The sequence below is a fragment of the Rattus norvegicus genome, chromosome 12, assembly GCF_021556685.1.
Source record: "Rattus norvegicus strain SHRSP/BbbUtx chromosome 12, alternate assembly SHRSP_T2T, whole genome shotgun sequence".
In the NCBI taxonomy this organism is placed as follows: Eukaryota; Metazoa; Chordata; class Mammalia; order Rodentia; family Muridae; genus Rattus; species Rattus norvegicus.
Genome location: NC_141545.1, coordinates 28,501,681 through 28,522,716, shown reverse-complemented (window position 1 = coordinate 28,522,716; position 21,036 = coordinate 28,501,681). Strand labels below are relative to the sequence as shown.

At 48.5% G+C, this 21,036-nt stretch overlaps 1 protein-coding gene across 1 annotated transcript; it reads left to right on the top strand.

The window, feature by feature from the left end:
- Positions 1-6,641: 6,641 nt before the first annotated feature.
- On the top strand, positions 6,642-19,891 carry Bcl7b (BAF chromatin remodeling complex subunit BCL7B). The gene is made up of 6 exons (NM_001420935.1): positions 6,642-6,840; positions 8,833-8,908; positions 15,000-15,096; positions 18,070-18,240; positions 18,671-18,750; positions 18,896-19,891. The coding sequence occupies exons 1-6, from the start codon at positions 6,749-6,751 to the stop codon at positions 18,986-18,988; spliced, it is 609 nt and encodes a 202-aa protein (NP_001407864.1). The 5' UTR covers positions 6,642-6,748; the 3' UTR covers positions 18,989-19,891.
- Positions 19,892-21,036: the final 1,145 nt, after the last annotated feature.

Sequence of the window (21,036 nt, the reverse complement as noted above, 5' to 3'; positions counted from 1 at the left end):
GGATGCTATATTTTTTTTTAAAAATTTAGGGGCTGGAGAGATGGCTCAGCGGTTAAAAGCACTGGCTGCTCTTCAAGAGATCCTGAGTTCAATTCCCAGCAACTACATGGCGGCTCACAACCATCTATAATGAGATCTGGTGCCCACTTCTGGTGTGTCTGAAGACAGCAACAGTTATCTATATGCATACACTATCACTGTCTTCAGACACACACCAGAAAAGGGCATTGGATCCCATTACAGATAGTCATGAGCCACCATGTGGCTGCTGGAAATTGAACTCAGGACCTCTGGGAGAGCAGTCAGTGCCCTTAACTGCTGAACCATCTTTCCAGCCCTACACACAATTTTTTTTTTTTTGGTTCTTTTTTTCGGAGCTGGGGACCGAACCCAGGGCCTTGCGCTTCCTAGGTAAGCGCTCTACCACTGAGCTAAATCCCCAGCCCCTAATTTTTTAATGCTAAAAAAAAGGTTGGGGTTGGGGATTTAGCTCAGTGGTAGAGCGCTTGCCTAGCAAGCGCAAGGCCCTGGGTTCGGTCTCCAGCTCCGAAAAAAAAAAAAAAAAGGTTACAAACCCACTCAGAGATATCTTAGTCAGCACAGCACTTACCCCACAAGCATGAGGATCTGGGTTAGATCCCAAGAGCCCACATGAAATACCTGGGTATGTTGCTCTGTGCTCATATTCCCAGAGACAGGAGTAGCCATGGGACTTGCTGGCCAGCCAGTGTGGCCCAGTCAGCAAGCTCCAGGCCAATGAAAGACCCCTGACACAAAAATCAAGGAGACTGATAACCTGAGGAATGACAGGCGAAATTCAATTCTGCCCTCTACACACACACACACAAAACATATAGGCACACACATATGTGCCCAGGTACATGTAAAATGTCTTTTGTTATTTTTATGTTATTGTAGTCGTGGTGGTGGTAGTAGCAGCCAGGTGTGCACATCTTTTATCCCATCCCTCAGGAGGCAGAGGCAGGCAGATCTCCAGGTTTGAAGCCACACTGGTCTACAGAGCTAGTTATGGGATAGCAGGGCCACACAGAGAAACCCTGTCTTGACAAAACAAACAGCTCCTCCAAATGTGTGTGTGTGTGTGTGTGTGTGTGTGTGTGTGTACGCGCGCACACGTGCGTATGCATGTATATGTGTATGTATATAAAGAAAACAATAAAAGATTACTGTAGGGGGTTGGGGATTTAAATTAGTGGTAGAGCGCTTGGGCCCTGGGTTCAGTTCCCAGCTCCGAAAAAAAAGAAAAAAGAAAAAAAAGAAAAGAAAAAAAGAAAAGAAAAAAGAAAAGAAAAGAAAAAAGATTACTGTAGCCGTATGTAGTGGTGCATGCCTGCAGGCTATGCACTGGAGTGACTGAAGTGGGTCATATGAATCCAGAAGTTCAGGAGCAGCTTGATCATCAACACGAACCTCATCTCTTTAGAGACAGCATTAAGGGGATACAAATAATACTGGGTTATGATTGGTGATTGACTTTCTTTGTGCTGGATCAGTACTCTGTCCCAATATTCTAGACACTGATTCTAGAGACTCAGGTCCTCTATATGGTACAGAAACCAGGTGTTCCGTAGCTTGCTTTTGGGGCGTGACTTTTGGAATTCGGGTTCATGGAAGAGCATAATCTTCTGAAGTTGCGAGAACACACAACATATCACAAGCAGGTGCCTGGTCTGTCCTCTGATGGCGGCCCCAGTTTCAACATCTGGTTTCACAGGCTGTTTCCAGAGTTCAGAAGAATTTAGCCTGGGGAAGAGTGTGTGTTTTTGTTTTTGTTTATAATGATTTATTTCATGTGGATTGGTGTCTTGGTTGTATGTCTGTTGTGTGAGGGTACCAGATTCCCTGGAACTGGAGTTACAGACGGTCGCAAGCTGCCATGTGGTGCTGGGAATTGAACACCGGTCCTCTGGAAGAGCAACCAGTGCTCTCAACCACTAAGCCATCTCTCCAGCCCCATAACTATGGTTTCTGCTCGGTATACAAATGCTGCTGCTGCTGCTGCTGCTGCTTGCAGTTATTGTGGTTTTATTTAAGCACAAATAAATCATGGATGTGAGCGAGCCTGCCACTCACTTTCTCTGATGCACAGTCTGGCCTGGGGACTGGTGACTCTGATGCTGCTCTCTCAGGTGGCTGGCAGAACTCACAAGCACTGTGTGCCATCTCAGTATAGTAAAACTGACTTACACCAGGAGCAGTAACAGCTGTGTGATGCTTTAAACCAGAAACTTCTGGAAGCCACCAGGCAGTGTGTGCTTTGTTTTCGTATTGCTCCTGTGTTCGTGATGCTCCAATGTTGGGCATCAGGATCTGGCCCTTGATTCTGCATGGCATCCTGTTCGGCAGACACCTCTGCATTTACACCAGTTGCTCTTAGTTCTGATGTAATGGTCTGACTGGTGCAGGATGGGATCTTATTTCACCAGAGGCTAAAGGGCAGCCATGATGCTTGAAAAAAGAAAACTGCCACTTCACAGGCAAGCCGAGAGGAAGAAGGTGATGATATCTGCTTCTCTTTAAATTTGGGGGTTACTTGTGTTTTGGGACAGAATTTCACTATGTGGTCCTGGCTGGCCTTAAAATCAGAGATTTGTCTCCTCTGTCTCCCAAGTGCTAGAACTTGCCAAAATTTTAGAGTATTTTTGTTCAAACGGTTTTATATTATATATAAGTACACTGTCGCTGTCTTCAGACACATCAGAAGAGGGCATCAGATCTCATTACAGATGGTTGTGGGCCACCATGTGGTTGCTGGGATTTGAACTCAGGATCTCTGGAAGAGCAGTCAGTGCTCTTAACCTCTGAGCCATGTCTCCAGCCCCCGTTCAATCAGTTTTTTGAGACAGGGTTTCTCTGTGTAGTCTTGGCTGTCCTGGAATTTGTAGAACTCAGAGACCAGCCTGCCCCTGCCTCCTGAGTGCTGGGATTAAAGATGCGTGCTACCCCTTCCAGACAAAATTTTAAACCAGTCTTGAACTACCCTAGCTTCCCTATCGCTAGTGAGTCACCATGCCCCATGTGACTTCCACTTTCACATCTACTTCTATCTTGTGAACTTCCAAACATATGTAGTCCACGCTGGCCTGGAACTTCTTGCAATCTGCCTGCTTCAGCTTCCTGAGAGCTGGGACTGCAGGCACAAGACACCACGCCAACACATTCAGTCTTTTAAACTGTAGGTCAGAGATGAAAATAGTACCATTTTATCAATGACCTGCCGTATTCCAGAGGTAGGTGTGTGTGTGTGCGCGCATGCATGGGCTGTGTTGGGGGGATAGACATTCTACATGCTAAATACATGCTCTATTTTTGAGCTACGTTTCAAGCCTAGACATTTCACATTTGAGCCTTATCGCAGTAAACATAGATGCTTACTCCCTGAGGGAATGGATTGCAGCCAGTGATGCTGTCTGACCATTTCAAGGTCCAGAAATGACTTGCCAATGGGCTGTTTCCAAAACACCATTTCAGACTTTAACACCTTAGAAATGACATACCACATCATGTTTTATTTCTGTGTTATGTGCATATTTGTACTTTCTGCAACAAACGGGTCGTTTTCTGAAACCAGCAACCTATCGTGGAAGCAGGACTCACTACATCCCTAACTGTCCATGACGACTAGGGATGTGGATCAGGGAGGAAGTACTTCTCTGGCGTGTGTAGGACTGCATTCCATCCTCAACACCATCACAGCAAAATAACCTCTCATAGCCTTGCTCTTTTCCAGGTGGCCAAGGCTGGCTTAGAACTTGAGATCCTCCTGCCTCAGGCTCCTGAGTCTCGAGCTGTGCCACCATGGTCAGCTCAGTTTTACTTTGGACTGGTTTTCTGAGGTAGTGCAGAACTGTGAGCACACGGCAGAGGGAGACTGATGGAGCTGAAATGGCAAGCACGAATTCAGTCCAAGGTCTGAGCGTAGAGCTCAAACTTGCTCCTAGTGTTTCCCTGTAGAGCCCCACCAACTTTGCCATCTACGAAGTGATCCTTTAAGGATCCTTTGAGTGGTCCTTTAAGACCTTTTAAGTCTCAGGAGTACATTTTCCGTGTGCATTAGGTGTGATACTTGGGATAGAAGTCAAGTTGCATGTTCTAACGTTGAGCTGTGTTCCGACTCTCACTGGCTGATCTATCAGGTCCTTGGTTACTGACCCATACCTGATTTTACCGAACGACTCTAGGCCAGTGCTGTACCATCAAAGTCTTCTCTGATTCCAAACCTACTTTTTCCTCTTTTCCTCAAAACCAAGATCTCAGGGAGCCCAGGTTGGTCTTGAAACCACAATGTAACCGAAGCTGGCCTTGATCTTGAGTTCTTCTAGCCTAAATTTCCCTAGTGCTGGGCTTACAGGTGTATGCCAGTAGATCCTACCTGTTTGTTTGAAAAGGGGTCTTGCTATTTAGCCCAGTATGGGCAGGTTGGGTTCCAGGCTGCATGGGAAGACACTACCTCAAAAAAAAAAAAAGTTTGGGGCTGGGGATTTAGCTCAGTGGTAGAGCGCTTACCTAGGAAGCGCAAGGCCCTGGGTTCGGTCCCCAGCTCCAAAAAAAAAAAAAAAAAAAAAAAAAAAAAAAAGTTTTTAATTAAATTTAAAGAAGGCAGCAGAGAAGCATGAACAGCAGAGGGAGTTCTTGCTGGCAATAGCTTGGATTTAGGTCGTGAGAGAAATTAAACAGAGCTGTCAGGGGGTGGCCTTGTACTTGTGCTGGTTTGGGGAGTGGGTGTCCATGAGCAACACTGGTGATGTTCTTTTCTTGTTCTTTACTTTTCATCAGTGTAGCAGTGAGAGGATCTTCTTCATTGTATCCTTCGATGTAGGGCATAAGGTTTAGGCAATGCTGGGTTCACTTGTATTCGCCATCTGGGTTTGAGGAATAGATTCATCACCTTTGATCAGGTTATTTCAACAGTAATTCTTTCCCTGCAATTTCTACTTGGGCCCTTCCACTCACCAGGCGGGAGCTGTTTAGGAATCCCCTACCAGCAAACATGCTTAACCATCTGAAAGGCGGAGAATCATAAATCAGCTTTGTCAAGTTCAGGATAAGCTACCCATTCACTGGGGAAGGGGGGACGCACTCTTCTCCCTCTTCTTTAACAAGGTCTCGTGTAGCCCAAACTGGCTTCGAACTTTCAACGTAGTCAAGGATGATCCTGAACTCTTGATTTTCCTAGAACTGCAAGTAAAATTCAGTGTTCATGGGGCTGGAGAGATGACTCAGCGGTTAAGAGCGCTGACTGCTCTTCCAGAGGTCCTGAGTTCAAGTCACAGCAACCACATGGTGGCTCACGACCATCTGTAATGGGATCTGATGCCCTCTTCTGGTGTGTCTGAGAACAGCTACAGTTTACTCATATAAATAAAATAAATAAATCTTTAAAAAAATTCAATGTTCATTTAAATGAATACCACCATGGGAGCATGTAATGTCAGCTTTGAGTCACAAGTGCCCAGGACACTTGATGCCTACTATTTGTTTTGTCTGTTAGCACTGCTTTCACTCACCCGATTCTTTTCTTTTTGTTCTCTCCCCTCCCATCCCAACCCCCAGCCCTGGCTGTCCTGGAACTCACTCTGTAGACCAGGCTGGCCTTGAACTCAGAGATCCACCTGCTTCTGCCTCCAGCATGCTGGGATTGAATGTGTTCATCATAATCCCTGATTCAGAAATTCTTTCAAAGGAGAAACACTTCTATATCCACAGTACTTGGTCTAATACACAGAACATAAGCCGTGTGTTATCCAGAACTGAATTCCATGGCAGTTGAGTGCTAAGTATGAGCCAGGTACAAAATACTCAGGACAAGCTGCAGTTTGAGCCGGATGTTGAAAAAGTAGTTTATTCAATCAGAAGAAATTTCCAGGTGGGTAGTGAAGAATTGGAAGACGAGAAGTCAAAAAGAAAAAGGTGTGATATTGACTCTGGAACACAGCTATTTAAGCAGTGATGACACAGGTCTCCAGTTACATGAACATGAAAAGCATAAATAATTCTTGAAGGGCCAGGAGTCATAGGGGTTTAAAGGACTTGATGCCAGCCTAAAACTCACTAGGGAGAACCAACTCCCACAAATTATCCTCTGTACCATATATACTTAAAAATTTTCTTCCCAATGGTGCAGTGGCTCACACCTTTGATCGCAGCACTCCAAAGGCTGAGGCAGGCAGATTTCTGAGTTCAAGGTCAGCCTGGTCTACAAAGAGAGTTGCAGTACAGCCAGGGATACACAGAGCCTGTCTCGGAAAACAAAAATGAAACAAAAGTTTCTAGTCAAATGCAGTGGCACACAACACCTGAGAAGCAGAGTCAGGTGGCTCTGAAGTTCGAGGTTGGTCTGGTCTATAGTACAGCAAATTCCAGGAAGCAGTAGATTGGGAAAGTGGTGACTTCGAAATCTCATCCCACCAACATCATTGCGGCCTCGCCTGGCACACACCACGTGCGGGCGACACTAGGTTCGGCCTCCCACTGAGGTGTCTAAGGGTCTCTTGAGGTGCACAGTAGGGACGCCCCCGGGCGGGTGCGCAAGCGCGCTGAGGCCTCAAGGGCCCAAGGGGCGGGAGGGTGCGCGCGCTCCCCCGCGCACGCGCGCACGGGGGGGGGTGCGAGCGACGGCCGCGGTGACGTGCTGCGGTGGCAGCGGGTGGACGACGACGCGTGAGGCGCGTGATATCCCGCGTCTTGGGAGCAGTGTCCCGGCCCCCAGCCACTCCCCGCCGCCGCCATGTCCGGCCGTTCGGTCCGGGCCGAGACCCGTAGCCGGGCCAAAGATGACATCAAGAAGGTGATGGCGGCCATCGAGAAAGTGCGGAAATGGTGAGGGGCGGGAGTGGGGGGGGTTGCTGACGTGGGTTTGCGGGAAACCCGGCGCGGAGGATCGCCAGACACGTACAGACAGGGTGGGAACCAAGAGGCCGGCCTCTGGGGGGAGGGGGCCGGAGGAAAAAAGCGAAAGGAGGGCGCGCCGGCGTCGGCATGAAGTCAGAGTCCGCGTTCACAGTAGCCAATCAGAAGGACAGTCGGCTCTTAGCCCCTCCCACTAGCTGTCATTAGTCGCTTCCGGCCCGCTCTGCCTGGGGCGGGACCTGGCGCTGCAGTGTTGCACTTCCGCCGGGGACCTCGCGGAAGTGCGGCTTGGCGGCTCCCAGCTGGGTTTCCGCTCCTGCGCATCGCAACTGTCCAGTGATGTCCGTTGTTGCCAAGTCTTATGCGCTATAAGTGGTCGAAATTAAGCGGAAGTTTACAAACGCGGCACTTTTGGAACACAAATCCCTTATATCTGTAGATCTGGGGCCCTTAGCCAGCGCACCCGTTTGCTCTAGGCGCCCAGGGGACTCCGTCTCTGCAAATACTTACTGCAAACCCGGATTTAACGGACAAATGGTCAGGATTTCATTGCATTAAACTGTTCTGAACCAAGTCTTTGAGCCATTCCCCCTCACTTAATGACGAGTAATTTCGTTACTGTTTCGTTCATTTTGTTTTTTTTGGTTCTTTTTTTCGGAGCTGGGGAACGAACCCAGGACCTTGCGCTTCCTAGGCAAGCGCTCTACCACTGAGCTAAATCCCCAACCCCTGTTTCGTTTATTTAACCGGATCTCCCCGAGTACTACAGTCTGGCTTTACACTTGCAGTGATCCTTCTGCCTCAGTTTCCCCAGTGGCTAAGAGGCCGCTAGAGTGATTTTTTTGTTTGTTTTGTTTGTTTGTTTTGAATCAGTGTCTTAAAAACCTTTGGCTGTTTTGGAACTCACTTTGTAGACTAGGCTGGCCTTGAACTAAAGATCCGCCTTTCTCTGCTTCCCAGGTGCTGGGTTATGGCATGCCTCTGCTTCCTATGTAATTCTCAAGTGTCTCCATCCCCTTTTATTTTTTACTGATAAGGAAAAGTTTGGAGGCTGGAAAATGGTTTAGTGGTTAAAAGCCCTGGGCTGTTCTTGCAGAGGACCTGCATTCAATTCCTGCCACCACATGGCAGCTAACAAACACCTGTACTTCAGTCCCACACACACACAGGAGAAATGCTGAATGAGTTGAGGGTACACTTGGTTCGGTTGGGTTTAGAGACCTGGGAGGCCTTCATAGTTTGCCTTAGGGTGATCTTCAGTAAAAGCCACTCAACGTTTTCTTACTTTGCTAGTACGTTGGTAAATCTGACATTTCTACCTCAGGAGGAACAAGGAAGAATGTTGAGGGAGGGGTCAGTTTTGTTTGTATGCTGGGGATGGAGCCCATAGCCTTGGGCAGGCTAGACTAGTGCCTCCCACTGTTGTTCCTGGCCAGAGAAAAAAGGCAGCTAGCTACAAAGCTGTAGTGTTTCTCTGTGAGTAATCTCAGTGACCCAGCATGCAATTGCTGCCTGTTCCTTTCTGGTGATTGTTCTTCCTTTGGAGGAACCTTAAATGGAAAATGAACAAAACTAGTTTAGAGAGACTTGGAAATTATCTCCACCATCCTCCCTGACTTCTGTCTGCGGGGGATCAAAGTCAGGACCAGTGCATGCTAATAAGCCTGTTAAGACTGAGCCACAATCAGTGTCTTTCGTGCCTTCCTCCAACCCCAATTTGTGGCAGTCCTCCTGCCTCAGCCTCCAAGTGCTAAAATTACAAGAATGCAAGTGAAAGCCTCCCCACTCCCCAACCCCTGGCTTTCATCCCTACTCTGGTTACATCCTCTTATACAAACCCACCTTCAGGTGTAATTTGATGGCATTCGAGATCAAAGGAACAATCTCTTGAGACACAAAAGCAGAGTTAGTAAACAAACAAGAAATGTGATTTATTAATCCTAATTAATGCTCATCTTCTAGGGAGAAGAAATGGGTGACTGTGGGTGACACGTCCCTGAGGATATTCAAATGGGTGCCTGTGACAGATAGCAAGGAGGTAAGTAGGGGGTGGGCAACAGTTAAAGAAACCACTGTCTTAGCTTCCATTTCTCGCCTCTTTCAGTTATAAAGGAAGTTCTTTTCTGAAAAGACCTCAGGCTCCCTCGGCCCGGACTATGCAAAGTGCTCCTTTGTCGTTTGCTCCTGTATCCTCTCTTTACTTAGACAGTAGCTTCAGCCCCGTTCCTGTTGATGGGTCATTTCTCTAATGGTGAAGTGAGCTGATGCAAGCCAGATTAGATTATATATAGGCAGGTTTATTAGGAAGCTGCTCTCCGGGGAGTTCGTTGACCCCAAGGACAGAGGCCAGAGAAGTCACAATGGGGAGAGAAAAGGGTGGAGAGAGAGACACACACACAGACACACCGACACACAGACAGACAGACAGATAGACAAAGTCTGGATTATATAGAAAAGACTCTCTTGGGGAAGGGCAGCCCACTGGGCTGGAAAGTTTAGGGTATGCCAGGTAGGAACTAAGGAATCCTGGGAGAGCCAGATGTAAAATATGCTCCTCGGTCCCCTGTCTGGGTGTCAGAAAGCAAACACCTGTATTTTTTCTGCATAGGCTTTTTCTTTTCATTATGGCTGTGCTGCCTGCATGTATACAAGTGTACCATATTCATGTCTGATGCCCAGGAAGGTCAGAAGAGGGGTTCAGATCCCTCGGAACTGGAGTCATAGATAACAGAGTCACCATCCGTAGATGGTAGAACTCAAACCCAGATCCTCTGAAAGAGCAGTAAACAACATTCTTTAACTGCTGGACCATCTCTCCAGCTCCTCCACATTTTAAAAATATTACTTATTAGCTCAGCGGTTAAGAACACTAACTGCGGAGTTGGGGATTCAGCTCAGTGGTAGAGCGCTTGCCTAGCAAACGCAAGGCCCTGAGTTCAGTCCCCAGCTCCGAAAAAAAGAAAAAGAAAGAAAAAACCAAAACACTAACTGCTCTTCCAGAGGTCCTGAGTTCAAATCCCAGCAACCACATGGTGGCTCACAACCATCTGTAATGAGATCAGATACCTTCTTCTGGTATGTCTAAAAACAGCTACAATGTACTCACATATAATAAATAAATCTTAAGAAAAGAGAACCTTTTAAATATATATTATTTATTTTTATTTTATGTGTGTTTTGCCTGCAGAGGCCAGAAATGAATATTAGGTGCTATGGAACTAAAGTTACAGACAGATATGAGCTGCTGTGTGGGTGCTGGGCTGGAACCCCACTAAGTCTCTGGAAAAGCAGCAAATGTGCTTACACTGAGCCATGGCTCTAGCCCCCGTCTTGCTCTTTAGACTACTGTCTGGGTAGCTCTGCATGGACTCAGAAGGGTATGAGGTCTACACCAGTTTCCTGGTCACCACCCTCCTCTCTGCCTCCGTCCGTCTGTAACTCTAGCCCCAAGAGATTTGATGTCCCCTAAAGGAAAAGATAGATAAGGTGCTGGCGGTTGCTGCATTTGCCTAGCAACCTTATTTCAATACTTGGAACCCATGTGAGCGTGGAGGGAGGGAGCTTTATCCTTAAATCTCCACCTGTGGGCCATGGTGTGTGCCCCCCCCATTGTGCACACATAATAATTAGTTCATTAAGAATATATAATGGGGGGCTGGGGATTTAGCTCAGTGGTAGAGCACTTGCCTAGCAAGCGCAAGGCCCTGGGTTCAGTCCTCAGCTCCGAAAAAAAAAAAAAAAAAAAAAAGAATATATAATGGGCTGAAGAGATGGCTCAGTGGTTAAGGGTGCTTGCTGCTCTTTCAGAGCACCTGGGTTCAGTTTTCAGCACCCACATGAAGGCTCACAAACTGCCTGTAACTCTAGTTCCAGGGATCTTGCGTCAGGCACACTTGTGCTGCATAGACATACGTACAGGCAAGGGACTCATACATGTAAACAAACCTTTTAAAAATATATAAGAAAGCTGGGGGTGTGGCTCTGTGTGCTGGGGGTGTGGCCTAATGCTTGAGGCTCTAACTTCCCTTGCACTGAAAGAAAAAAGTGTATGTACATATGTAGAGAAACATATTCAAAACAGAACTTAGTCTAGTAAGTATAAACCAGTGTCCTTGGCATATATGCCTAGGTCTAGCTGGGTGGTGCGTACATGTAACCAATCCTAGCACTCAGGAGACTGAAGTGGGACGGGGAAGTCTAAGCCAGTCTGGGCTGCACAGCGAATCCCCTGTCTTGGGTGAGTAAGTTGGAAACACTAGGGTCCAGGAAGTGAGCATCACTAACTCTGAAGATCCCGTGCCAGTCTGTCCTCCTCTCCAGGAGTGGCCACTCATGTATTTCTTACCACCACTCTGGTCATTTTTAGGGATTTTGAACTTTATACAAATGAATCATAGGGCTGGAGAGATGGCTCAGCAGTTTTGAGCAGTGGATGCTCTTCCGGAGGACCTGAGTTCAGTTCCCAGCCCCCACGTGGTGGCCCACAACCATCTATAACTCCAGTTCCAGGAGATCGGGTAACCTGTTCTGGCCTCTGCTGGCACCAGGTAGATGTGTGGTGCAGACGGTATATGCAGGCAGTCCACCCGTCCACATAAAATAAAAATTGGAAAACTGAAAAATGAACCATATAGTGTCTATTTTTGTGTCTTGATTTTGCTTTGTTGTGATTTTGGTTTGTTTCTTGTTTTGCTCCGCACTGTATTTTTGGTAGCAGTCCATGTTGTCTTTGGTCCTGTTTTTCCCTTCCCTTCTACTATAGAATTTACTTTCTTTTTTTCTGTCTGTTCTTTGTTTACATTTTTTCTTTGTAGGGGAGGGTGAGACAAGGTCTTTCTTCTAAGCCCTGAATATTCCGGAATTTGCTATGTAGGTCTAGCTGACCCTGAACTCATATAGATCCTCCCACCTCTATCTCCCCAGTGCTGGGATTAAAGGTGTACACCTCAGGGCGTGGTGGTTGCTGCCTTCAATCTGAGCCGAGACAGGTGGATATCTGTGAGTTCAAGACTAGCCTGGTCTACAAAACAAGTCCAGAACAGCCAGGGCTACACAGAGAAACTGTGTCTCAAAAAAACAAAACACAAAACTACCATAGAAAAGGAAACACGAATGCATGTGTATACCTGTATTGAGATTTGTCCCAGAGTTGTTTCTTTTTCGAGGTAGGGTTTCATGTAAGCCAGGCTGTCTCAGGTCTAGTGTACAGACTTGAACTTCTGATCACCCTCCCTTTGCGGTCTAAGTGGTGAATTTCTAGGCTTGCATCACATCACTGTGCTTGGCGGGTTCCTTACGTAGTCTGTTCCTTATGAGTTGTGAGAATTCTGCTTACTGTCCACTAAGCTGTCCATGCATCTTTCCACTTGTAACTTGTTTTTAGGAGTGTTTCATTTTATTTATTCATTTGGAGATTTTTGCAACAGAATCTGTGTAGCTCAGGCTGTCCCTGGACTTGTACAGCCCTCTCTAGCCTCCAGAGTGCTAGGATCACAGGTATGAGCTGCAGTGCTCAGGTACAGTGTTCAATGGATAAAAATAAATCTTTGAAAATATAGTTGGTGCCTTTAAACTAAAGCCGGAAGGACGTTTTCCTGCTGAGTGTGGTAACGCACTCTTGAGATCCCAGCAACTGGAGGCTCGTGAGCCTGGGCCTCATAGCTGTCTAAAACAACAACTACTTGGGCCTAGTGCCACAGGCCTGCAGTCACAGCTATTCAGAAGGCAGAAGAGGAAGAACACAGCTTCACAGCTGTCTGGGCTACAAAGGGAGTCTGAGGTCGGTGTGGGTAATTAGTGAAATGGAGGCAGATCTGTGGTAGGCCCCATAATGAAGGGAACAGAAGAAATATGGCCGTTCTTCGAGGCCCCAGAGATGATCTTCCATGTAATCTAGAGGCTGCCTGTTGTTTTTCCATTTAGAAGACACCTGAGACAGGGCGACATGTGTGAAGTAGGGCTCCACTTCCATCCATCATTTCCATGCAGATGGATATGTGTCCTGGCTCTTTACTGGGGACAGTGCCAAGTTACCCCTTCTCCTCTGTCCTCACAAGTGTTCATTGATGTGGCCAGCACATTCTGGCTGCCATTGATGGTCAGATTCCTGCAGTGTGTGCCCTCAGGCTTCCTCGTTGACTTGGTTATCAGGACCTGAACTGTCCTCGGCCCCTGAGCATGGTCTTCAAGTGGGCTGCTACTGAGGGATTTTGCAGGCTTCTTTTGTGTTTTAAAACCTGCCGCACGGGCTGGGTGTACACCTTTAATCTCAGCACTCAAAAGGCAGAGGTGTCCAGGCCATGCTGGCGTGCACCGTGCCTTGGTTACTTTTCTGTTGCTGTGATGAGATACCATGACCCAGGCAACTTTAAAAAGAAAGAATTTAATTGGACTTTTGGTTCTAGAGGGTTATTTAGAGTCTACCGTGGTGGCCAAGCTAAGGTGTGGTGGTTGGGACAGCTGAGCGCTCGCTCTGCAGGAGGCAGAGTACACTGGGCGGGGTCTTTTGAAAACTCAAAGCCCACACTGAAAGCCCTCCTTTGTCTTCAAATTGTCATTGGTAATTAAAGACCTTTGATCCTAAGCAGCTTGGGGAAGAAAGGGTTTATTATTCTAGTTTACAGCTCTCTGGTTTCATCCAGTCATTCTCTGGTTGCAGTCTAATCCTGGCAGGAACTCAAGGCAGGAACCTGGAGGCAGGAACCAAAGCAGAGGCAGGAAGGAGTGCTGCTTCCTGCCTTGCTCAGCCTGCTTTCTTATAGCACTCAGGGCCACCAGCTCAGAGGTGGCCTCATCATCCTTCAAGAACATGCACCACAGGCTTGCCCACCTGCCAGTCTGATGGGGACATTTTCTCAATTGCAGTTCCCTCTTCCCAAATGACTTAGTGTCAGGAGGACCAGGAACAAGCCAGCACCTCTTCCAACAAGGCCTGGCCTCCACCAACCAGAGACCAAGTATTGAAACATATAAACCTGTAGAGACCATTCTCATTCAAATCACCACACATAAGAGTTCTAGCCAGACTACATAGTGGAGTCTCTCTCAAAAACCAACCAAACAAACGAAAACATGCATCTGCTTACTATGCCTTCCACTCATTTTTGATGTATTTATGACTTTTCCACAATAGGCACTTTTGTTGCCTCTGAAACCTGTATAAGGAGTTATTGTACCGTTTCTCAATCTCTGGGATTTTGCTCTGGTTACTTCGTTTGCTCCTGCTCTCTTAGCTTATTGAATTGTTTAACTCTTGTGGGCATTTTCATTTGTTTAATTCTTTTATTTTGAGTGTGTGGGTGTTCTGACTGAGGGTGTGCCTGTGCACCACATGCATGCCTGGTGCCTGCACGAGGCTCAAAAAGGTATCAGATCCCCAGGAAATGGAGTTACAGATGGCCGCGAGCTGCTGTGTGGGTGCAGAACCCAGGTCCTGTGGAAAAGCAGCCAATGTTCTTTCCTGCGATCTATCTCTCCAGCCTAGTTGGGTTTTGTTTTTTTGTTTTATTTGGGAGGTTTTGTTTTTAGGGTTTGTTTGGGACAGTCTCATGGAGTCCAGGCTGGCCTCAAACTTGCTATATATACACAAATACATATATGTATACCTTCATATCCACGGATGACCTTAAACTTCTTGCCTCCCAGGTCCTGGGATTGCAGTCAGGCACCATTACACCTGACTTCATTCAGTGTTGGGGATGCAACCCCAGGGCATCAGGAATGCTACGAAATGCTATGCAAGCACTATGCCACTGAACTACATCCCAGCGCATGTGCGCATGCGTGTGCCTGTGCGTGTGCATGCGCACACACAACTCTAAACCTGGCTTTTAGGCGGGGCTGGTTGAGTGTTGACTGTTGTGGTTAGAGCAAAGGAGAGCCATGTTGCTGTAGAGGAGCCTCACTCATTGCTCAGCTGTTCCGATACAGCTACAGCGTTCACTCTACAGCTAAAGAGGCTGCGTCGAGAGGAAGCAGTCACCTGCGTCTTCCTCATTCTCTGTCTCCTGGCTTCCTAGTTCCCACATTACTTCTGTTCGGACCTCTGAGGGCTCTCAAATAGCAGGTCCCCTTGTCCTCCTTGTGAGTCCTGCTTACCTGTGTCGTATTTCTTTCTTTTTCTTTTATAGAAAGAAAAATCAAAATCTAATAATACAGCAGCCCGAGAACCTAATGGTTTTCCCTCCGATGCCTCAGCCAATTCCTCCCTCCTCCTCGAATTCCAGGGTGAGTTGACGTTTTCCTTTCAGAAAATAGAAAGCTTAGGGACTGAAGGCCCCCAAGCTCAGTGCTTCAGAGCACTCGTTGCTCTCACAAGGACCCAGGTTCGGTTCTCAGTGCCCACAGGGTTGCTCACAGCCATCCACAACTCCAGTTCCAGGCGGGGCATCTGATGCCTTCTGAGTTCCAGAGGCACCAGGAACACAAGTGGGGCACACATGAAGACACAGGCCAAACCTCACACACATACGATAAATCTAAGAACAGAATAATTCAAGGACATCATGGGAATGAGAGCACACCTGGGAGCCATGTGTGGTGGCACCAGCCTTTAATCCCAGCACTCACCTGAGGCAGAGGCAGAGGCAGGTGGATCTCTGAGTTCGAGGCCAGCCAGGGCCGCACAAAGAAACCCTGTCTCAAATAAAACAAAATAACTGGGTTGGGGCAGTGGCTCAGTGGTTAAGAGTAGGAACTGGGGGTTGGGGATTTAGCTCAGTGGTAGAGCGCTTGCCTAGGAAGCGCAAGGCCCTGGGTTCGGCCCCCAGCTCCGAAAAAAAGAACCAAAAATAAATAAATAAATAAATAAATAAATAAATAAATAAATAAATAAATAAATAAATAATAGCATAACGAACCCCATTGCCGCAGGCTGTGACAGCTCACCCGCAAGTGGCTCTCTCTGAATCTGTGACCAGTCTGGTCTAAATAGAGAGTTGCAGGGCGGGGTTGGGGATTTAGCTCAGTGGTAGAGCGCTTGCCTAGGAAGCGCAAGGCCCTGGGTTTGGTCCCCAGCTCCAAAAAAAAGAACCAAAAATAAATAAATAAATAAATAAATAAATTAATTAATTAATTAATTAATTAATTAAAATGAAAAAGAACAGCGCCACTCACACTGTGGTCAGAAGCAGTTCTATGCCATCCTCATTTTTATCCTGTCAGGCTATGTGTGGTACAGGCCGTGCAGTTGTCGCCAGCCCCACTTAAGGAATCGCACACTCCAGGGTGCACAGGTGACAAGACTTGGCTGCTCTTTTTTCCCTTTTGTCAGTACTTGGGATTAAATTTACAGCCTTCCTAGGGTAGGTCCCTGCCTCTGAGCTCTGCCTGCAGCCCTGCTATCTTTAATTCTGAGATAGGATCTCTGTAGGTTCCACAGGCTGACCTTAAACTGTCATCCTTCTGCCTCAGCCTCCCAACGAGGTCTGTTACAAGTCTGTGCCACTGGCCTCAATCAGAACTTCAGTGGTAGAGCGCTTGCCTAGCAACCGCAAGGCCCTGGGTTCGGTCCCCAGCTCCGAAAAAAAAGAAAAAGAAAAAGAAAAAAAAAAAAAAAAGAACTTTAGCTTTCTCTGTCACACACGCACACCCAAAAAACCAGAAAGCCACTTTGGTTTTAGTGTGGAGGATAGTAGTCCTGGGAAGAGGGAAGCCCGCAGCAGCCTTCCACTGTCTCTCAGGAACCATATGCAGAGATACCTAGCATGCAGTTGTCCTTGCTGTCCCCCTTCCACCACACCAAGGTCGATGTCATGCAGGAACGAGAACACAGGGAATGGCATTCAGTGATCAGAAGGTTCCAGGAAACGAGAGGCATCAGTCTGGTCCCCAACTCCTCCTTTTTGTTTGTACTTCCTGTGTCTGGCACTGGGACATCAGGGACAAGGCAATGACAGAGACTGCCTATAGAGTGTGATAGAGGGTGACCAGTGTGTGCCAGGGCCAGTAGAAGCTTCAGACACTGGGGCTCCACAGAGCAACTGATGCTGTCATTGCGTTTTACAAACATATAGGAACTTTGCAAGGAACCTGGAAAGGGAAGTCACACTAGCCAGCAGCAGGAAGGTTGGGAGCAATATGGTCGGAGAAACAGTGCTTAGTCAGCTTCTAGCTGCTGGAGCCAGGGTAAAGGTTAAAGAATGGCAGACAGTGAGGCCTGAGGGCAAAAACCTCTCTGCCTGCCCTCGGAAGAGCAGGGGCACAGAGCACTCTCCAAGGAGGAGCCAGGCATGGGTTGGAGCGTTCGCTTTGTCTGTGGTTAAGACCGAGATTCAAGGCTGTCACAACAGGCTAGACCAGTGACAAGGAGATCTGAGCTGATGCCCTGCGGAGCAAGAAACAAGTGCAAGTGACCAGACTGCCTGCTGGAGGCGATGGGGGAGGGGACTGTGCATGCCTCAGCTTTTAACTTACTTGGTGACCTTAAGCCTGTAGACAGAGCCCCGGGTGCTAATCTCTCGTCCTTGGGGCAGTCTGGTGTCTGAGAGCCTGAGGTGATCACCTCCAGACACCACTGCCTTCTTCAGGAACCCTGAGGTCAGGACACGTGGTGCTACCATTCTCTGTGCCATGGGAAGGCACAGATGGCACCCCTGCCTCCCACGGTGCAGCGAGGAGCTACCTACCGGGTTGGAGCTGTAATTGGTAGGCAACAGAAACACGGTTATATAAGCAGAGCTCCATAGTCCTGAGCTGGAAATGTTGCAATGCTAAGTTATGGCCGCGTGTTCTATATATTGTCAAATAGAAAACGCTGGGGGTGGGAATGTGGCTCATTTGGTAGAGCGCGCGCTCAGGATGCATGCAGCCCTGGGTCCCGTCCTCAGCACCACACAAAAGCAGGTGTGGTGGTGCACGCCTCTGGGCCCTCCAGAGGCGGAGAAGGCAGGAGGCTCAAGAGTTCATAATGAGTTCTGCTGCTTGGTGAGTTCTTGTCCGGTGTGGTGAATCACGTCTGTAATTAGGATGGGGAAGCAGAGCCAGGAGGATGGATGTAAGCTTGCGGCCAGCCTGGTCTGTATAGTGACACTTGTCTCAAAGCAAATTAGCTTAAACTCTGCAGAGTCCCCCCACCCCAGGACATGGGAACCCCACTCAGGCCCCCCTTTTAGGGGCGTGCAGCAATGGTAACTGTGCCAGCGACTCTGTCTGAACTCCTTGTGCGGTGCCAGCTGTTGCCTTACTATGCTTGGTTTCCAGATGAGAACAGCAACCAGAGTTCTGTGTCAGATGTCTATCAACTCAAGGTGGACAGCAGCACCAACTCAAGCCCCAGCCCCCAGCAGAGCGAGTCCCTGAGCCCAGCACACACCTCAGACTTCCGCACGGATGACTCCCAACCCCCCACCCTGGGCCAGGAGATCCTTGAGGGTGAGTCATGAAGATGCCCCCCTGACGCATCTTTGGCCTTCATTAGCTTCTGTTGTTTGGCCACACAACGGAAGTTATTTTGGTGTAGATACTGTGTGCTTGCTGTTGGCCATGTGTTGTTCTAGATCCTTCCATGTGTTGTTTTATCTGATGCAGCAGCCCTCTCAGACCAGGGAGGCTTGGTAGGAAGGGTGATGTCCAGAATGGCAAGTGAACGTTGGCTCCCAGTGTCTGCCACTCACTCAGGCTGGGATGGTGGCCCTCTGTGATCCGGTCAACTTCCTTCATCTTATGTGAGAGACAGGGCTTCTTAGCTAGACCCTGCACCTGTGGTTGCTGAGCCTGCATCCTCCGGATGTCAGTCTCAGGAACTGCCCCAGGCCCAGGCCGAGGCTTGACTTACCTTGGGCTGACACTGCTGCTCTTACAGAGCCTTCGCTGCCTGCGTCTGAGGTTGCAGATGAACCCCCCACGCTCACAAAGGAAGAACCGGTGCCAATAGAGACCCAGGTAAGAGGTTGCTAGCCTGCCCTGTGTTCTAGATTGGGGCAGGGTTTGGTCACCTGGGGGCAGGCAGAGCGTAGGCTGCAGGTGGCAGTGTGGTAAATCCGAGGACTGCTGGGAATGACTCACCACGCCGTCCTGTTTCTTCCAGACCACTGAGGAAGAGGAGGACTCTGGTGCCCCACCCTTGAAGCGATTTTGTGTGGACCAACCTGTAGTGCCGCAGACCACGTCAGAAAGCTAGCACCTTCCGGCCCCTCGCCTCCTGGCCCCTGCCTCTATTTATTGCATTCTGGTCTGGCCGAGCTCTGATGCTGGGGTCCGGGCAAGCACTAGGGTCCAGAGCCTGTGCGTGGGAGCCCTCTGGGCTAGAAGGCTGACGGAGGGCGTGGGGTCGTCGCACCATCTTCCTGTCCCTGACACTTGTGTCTGCTTGCTCTTGGGCAGAGGAGCGCTCACATCTTTTCTGCACCCCAAGTAGGCCAGAGCAACAGGGTTCATGTCTCACCTCCGAACCACTGCACGGAGCTGCTGGCGCCGCCACGAGGAGAAAGGTGTGGAGGGCACCCTAGAGAGAGTGCCTAGATTACTCGAACTGAATGGAGACTGTAGAGTATGGACTGTGCCGCGGGGCCAGGCCCTGCAGGCTGCTGCTGGAAGAGGGACTGACCGGTAGAGAAGCGGAGAACACGGGAGAAGAGGCTCTTCCAGGAGGGAGGGGCTTCCACTGTGGGCAGGAGACCCACGGGGGATCGCATCCTTCCCTGAGGCAGGCCGGCCTCTGTTGGATGCCCCAGCCGCTCCCAGCCCTGTGCCTGCCAGAACCTTCCGCTTCCTCACGCTCACTACGCACACGCGCAGCTTCCTGTCTTCACCTGTTTCATTCCAGCATCCCTGCCTCCTGCCACAGAAAACCCCAGCCATGATTGGAGGTTCTGACCACAGTACCTGCCCCCAGTACTCTTTCAGCTCAGACTTTCTAGAACGTTCCCTTTTCTTTAAAATCTGCATGTTTAATTAAACTTTATGATTTTATTTTTTGTCTGAAAAAAAGAGAAGTTTAAGAAAATGGAAATGGGTAACAGCAAGTGAAGACCTATTTTAGCACTGAATAGAGTATTTTTAAAATTAAACTATTTGAAATATTTCTTGTTAGTACCCGATTGCTTCTTTCTACAAGGTTGTGGGAGCAGAGTTGGGTGGGTGAGTGGTTGTGACATCATCACGGCTGGCAAATGCCAGCCCTGCAGATTGAAATGGTTTCCGGCTGCCCTTGGAATGAGTGTGAGTGCCGAGTGCACTAACAGCCTGGAATACCAGCCCTCAGGAGCCTGCGGCAGGAGAATCTTGAGGCTGACTTAGAGTTCGAGGCCTGGCTAGCCTTCACAGAAAGATCCTGCTCAGGAAAACAAAGACACTAGACTTGAAGAAATGGCACAGTGAGAGCCTCCAGGGACTAAGCCACTCCCCAAAGACTATACATGGACTGACCCTGGACTCTGACCCCATAGGTAGCAATGAATATCCTAGTAAGAGCACCAGTGGAAGGGAAGCCCTGGGTCCTGCTAAGACTGAACCCCCAGTGAACTAGACTATGGGGGGAGGGTGGCAATGGGGGGAGGATGGGGAGGGGAAGCCCAAGTAGAAAGGGAGGGGGAGGGGCTAGGGGGATGTTGGCCCGGAAACCAGGAAGGGGAATAACAATCAAAATGTAAATAAGAAATACTCAAGTTAATAAAGATTTAAAAAAAAAAAAGAAAGAAAGAAATGGCACAGTGGGTAAAGCGTTTTACCTGGAGACAGTGAGGACCCAAGTTCCAGCCCCACCCCCACCTACGTAAGGCCAGATGGAGGAGTGTCGGCCATTATCCCTGTGTTCCTATGTGAAATGGGAGGCAGAAACAGACTTCCTGCGAGCTCAAGGGCCAGCCAGCCTGGACTACATGGGTGAACCAAATACAAGGTGGAAGGTGAGGACCAAACTTGAGGTGACCTTCTGACCTCCATCTGAACTCTGCTGACATGTGAACACCCCAACCTACATGAAGATCTAACACAAATATATGTATAGAAGTTAGGGTTACATACATTATTAGCCAGGAGAGGTGGCTTAGTGGTTACGGGCAGCATGTACTGCTCTTGCAGAGGACCAGAGTTCAGTTCCCAGCACCCACAGGACAGTTGACGACCAGAGGTTCTATCTTCCACATCACTTAAAACGAGGTGTAGATGGATAGGCGGGAAGACCAGGGTCAGCCCTAGCGTGGTGGCACATGCCTTTAATCTCAGCAC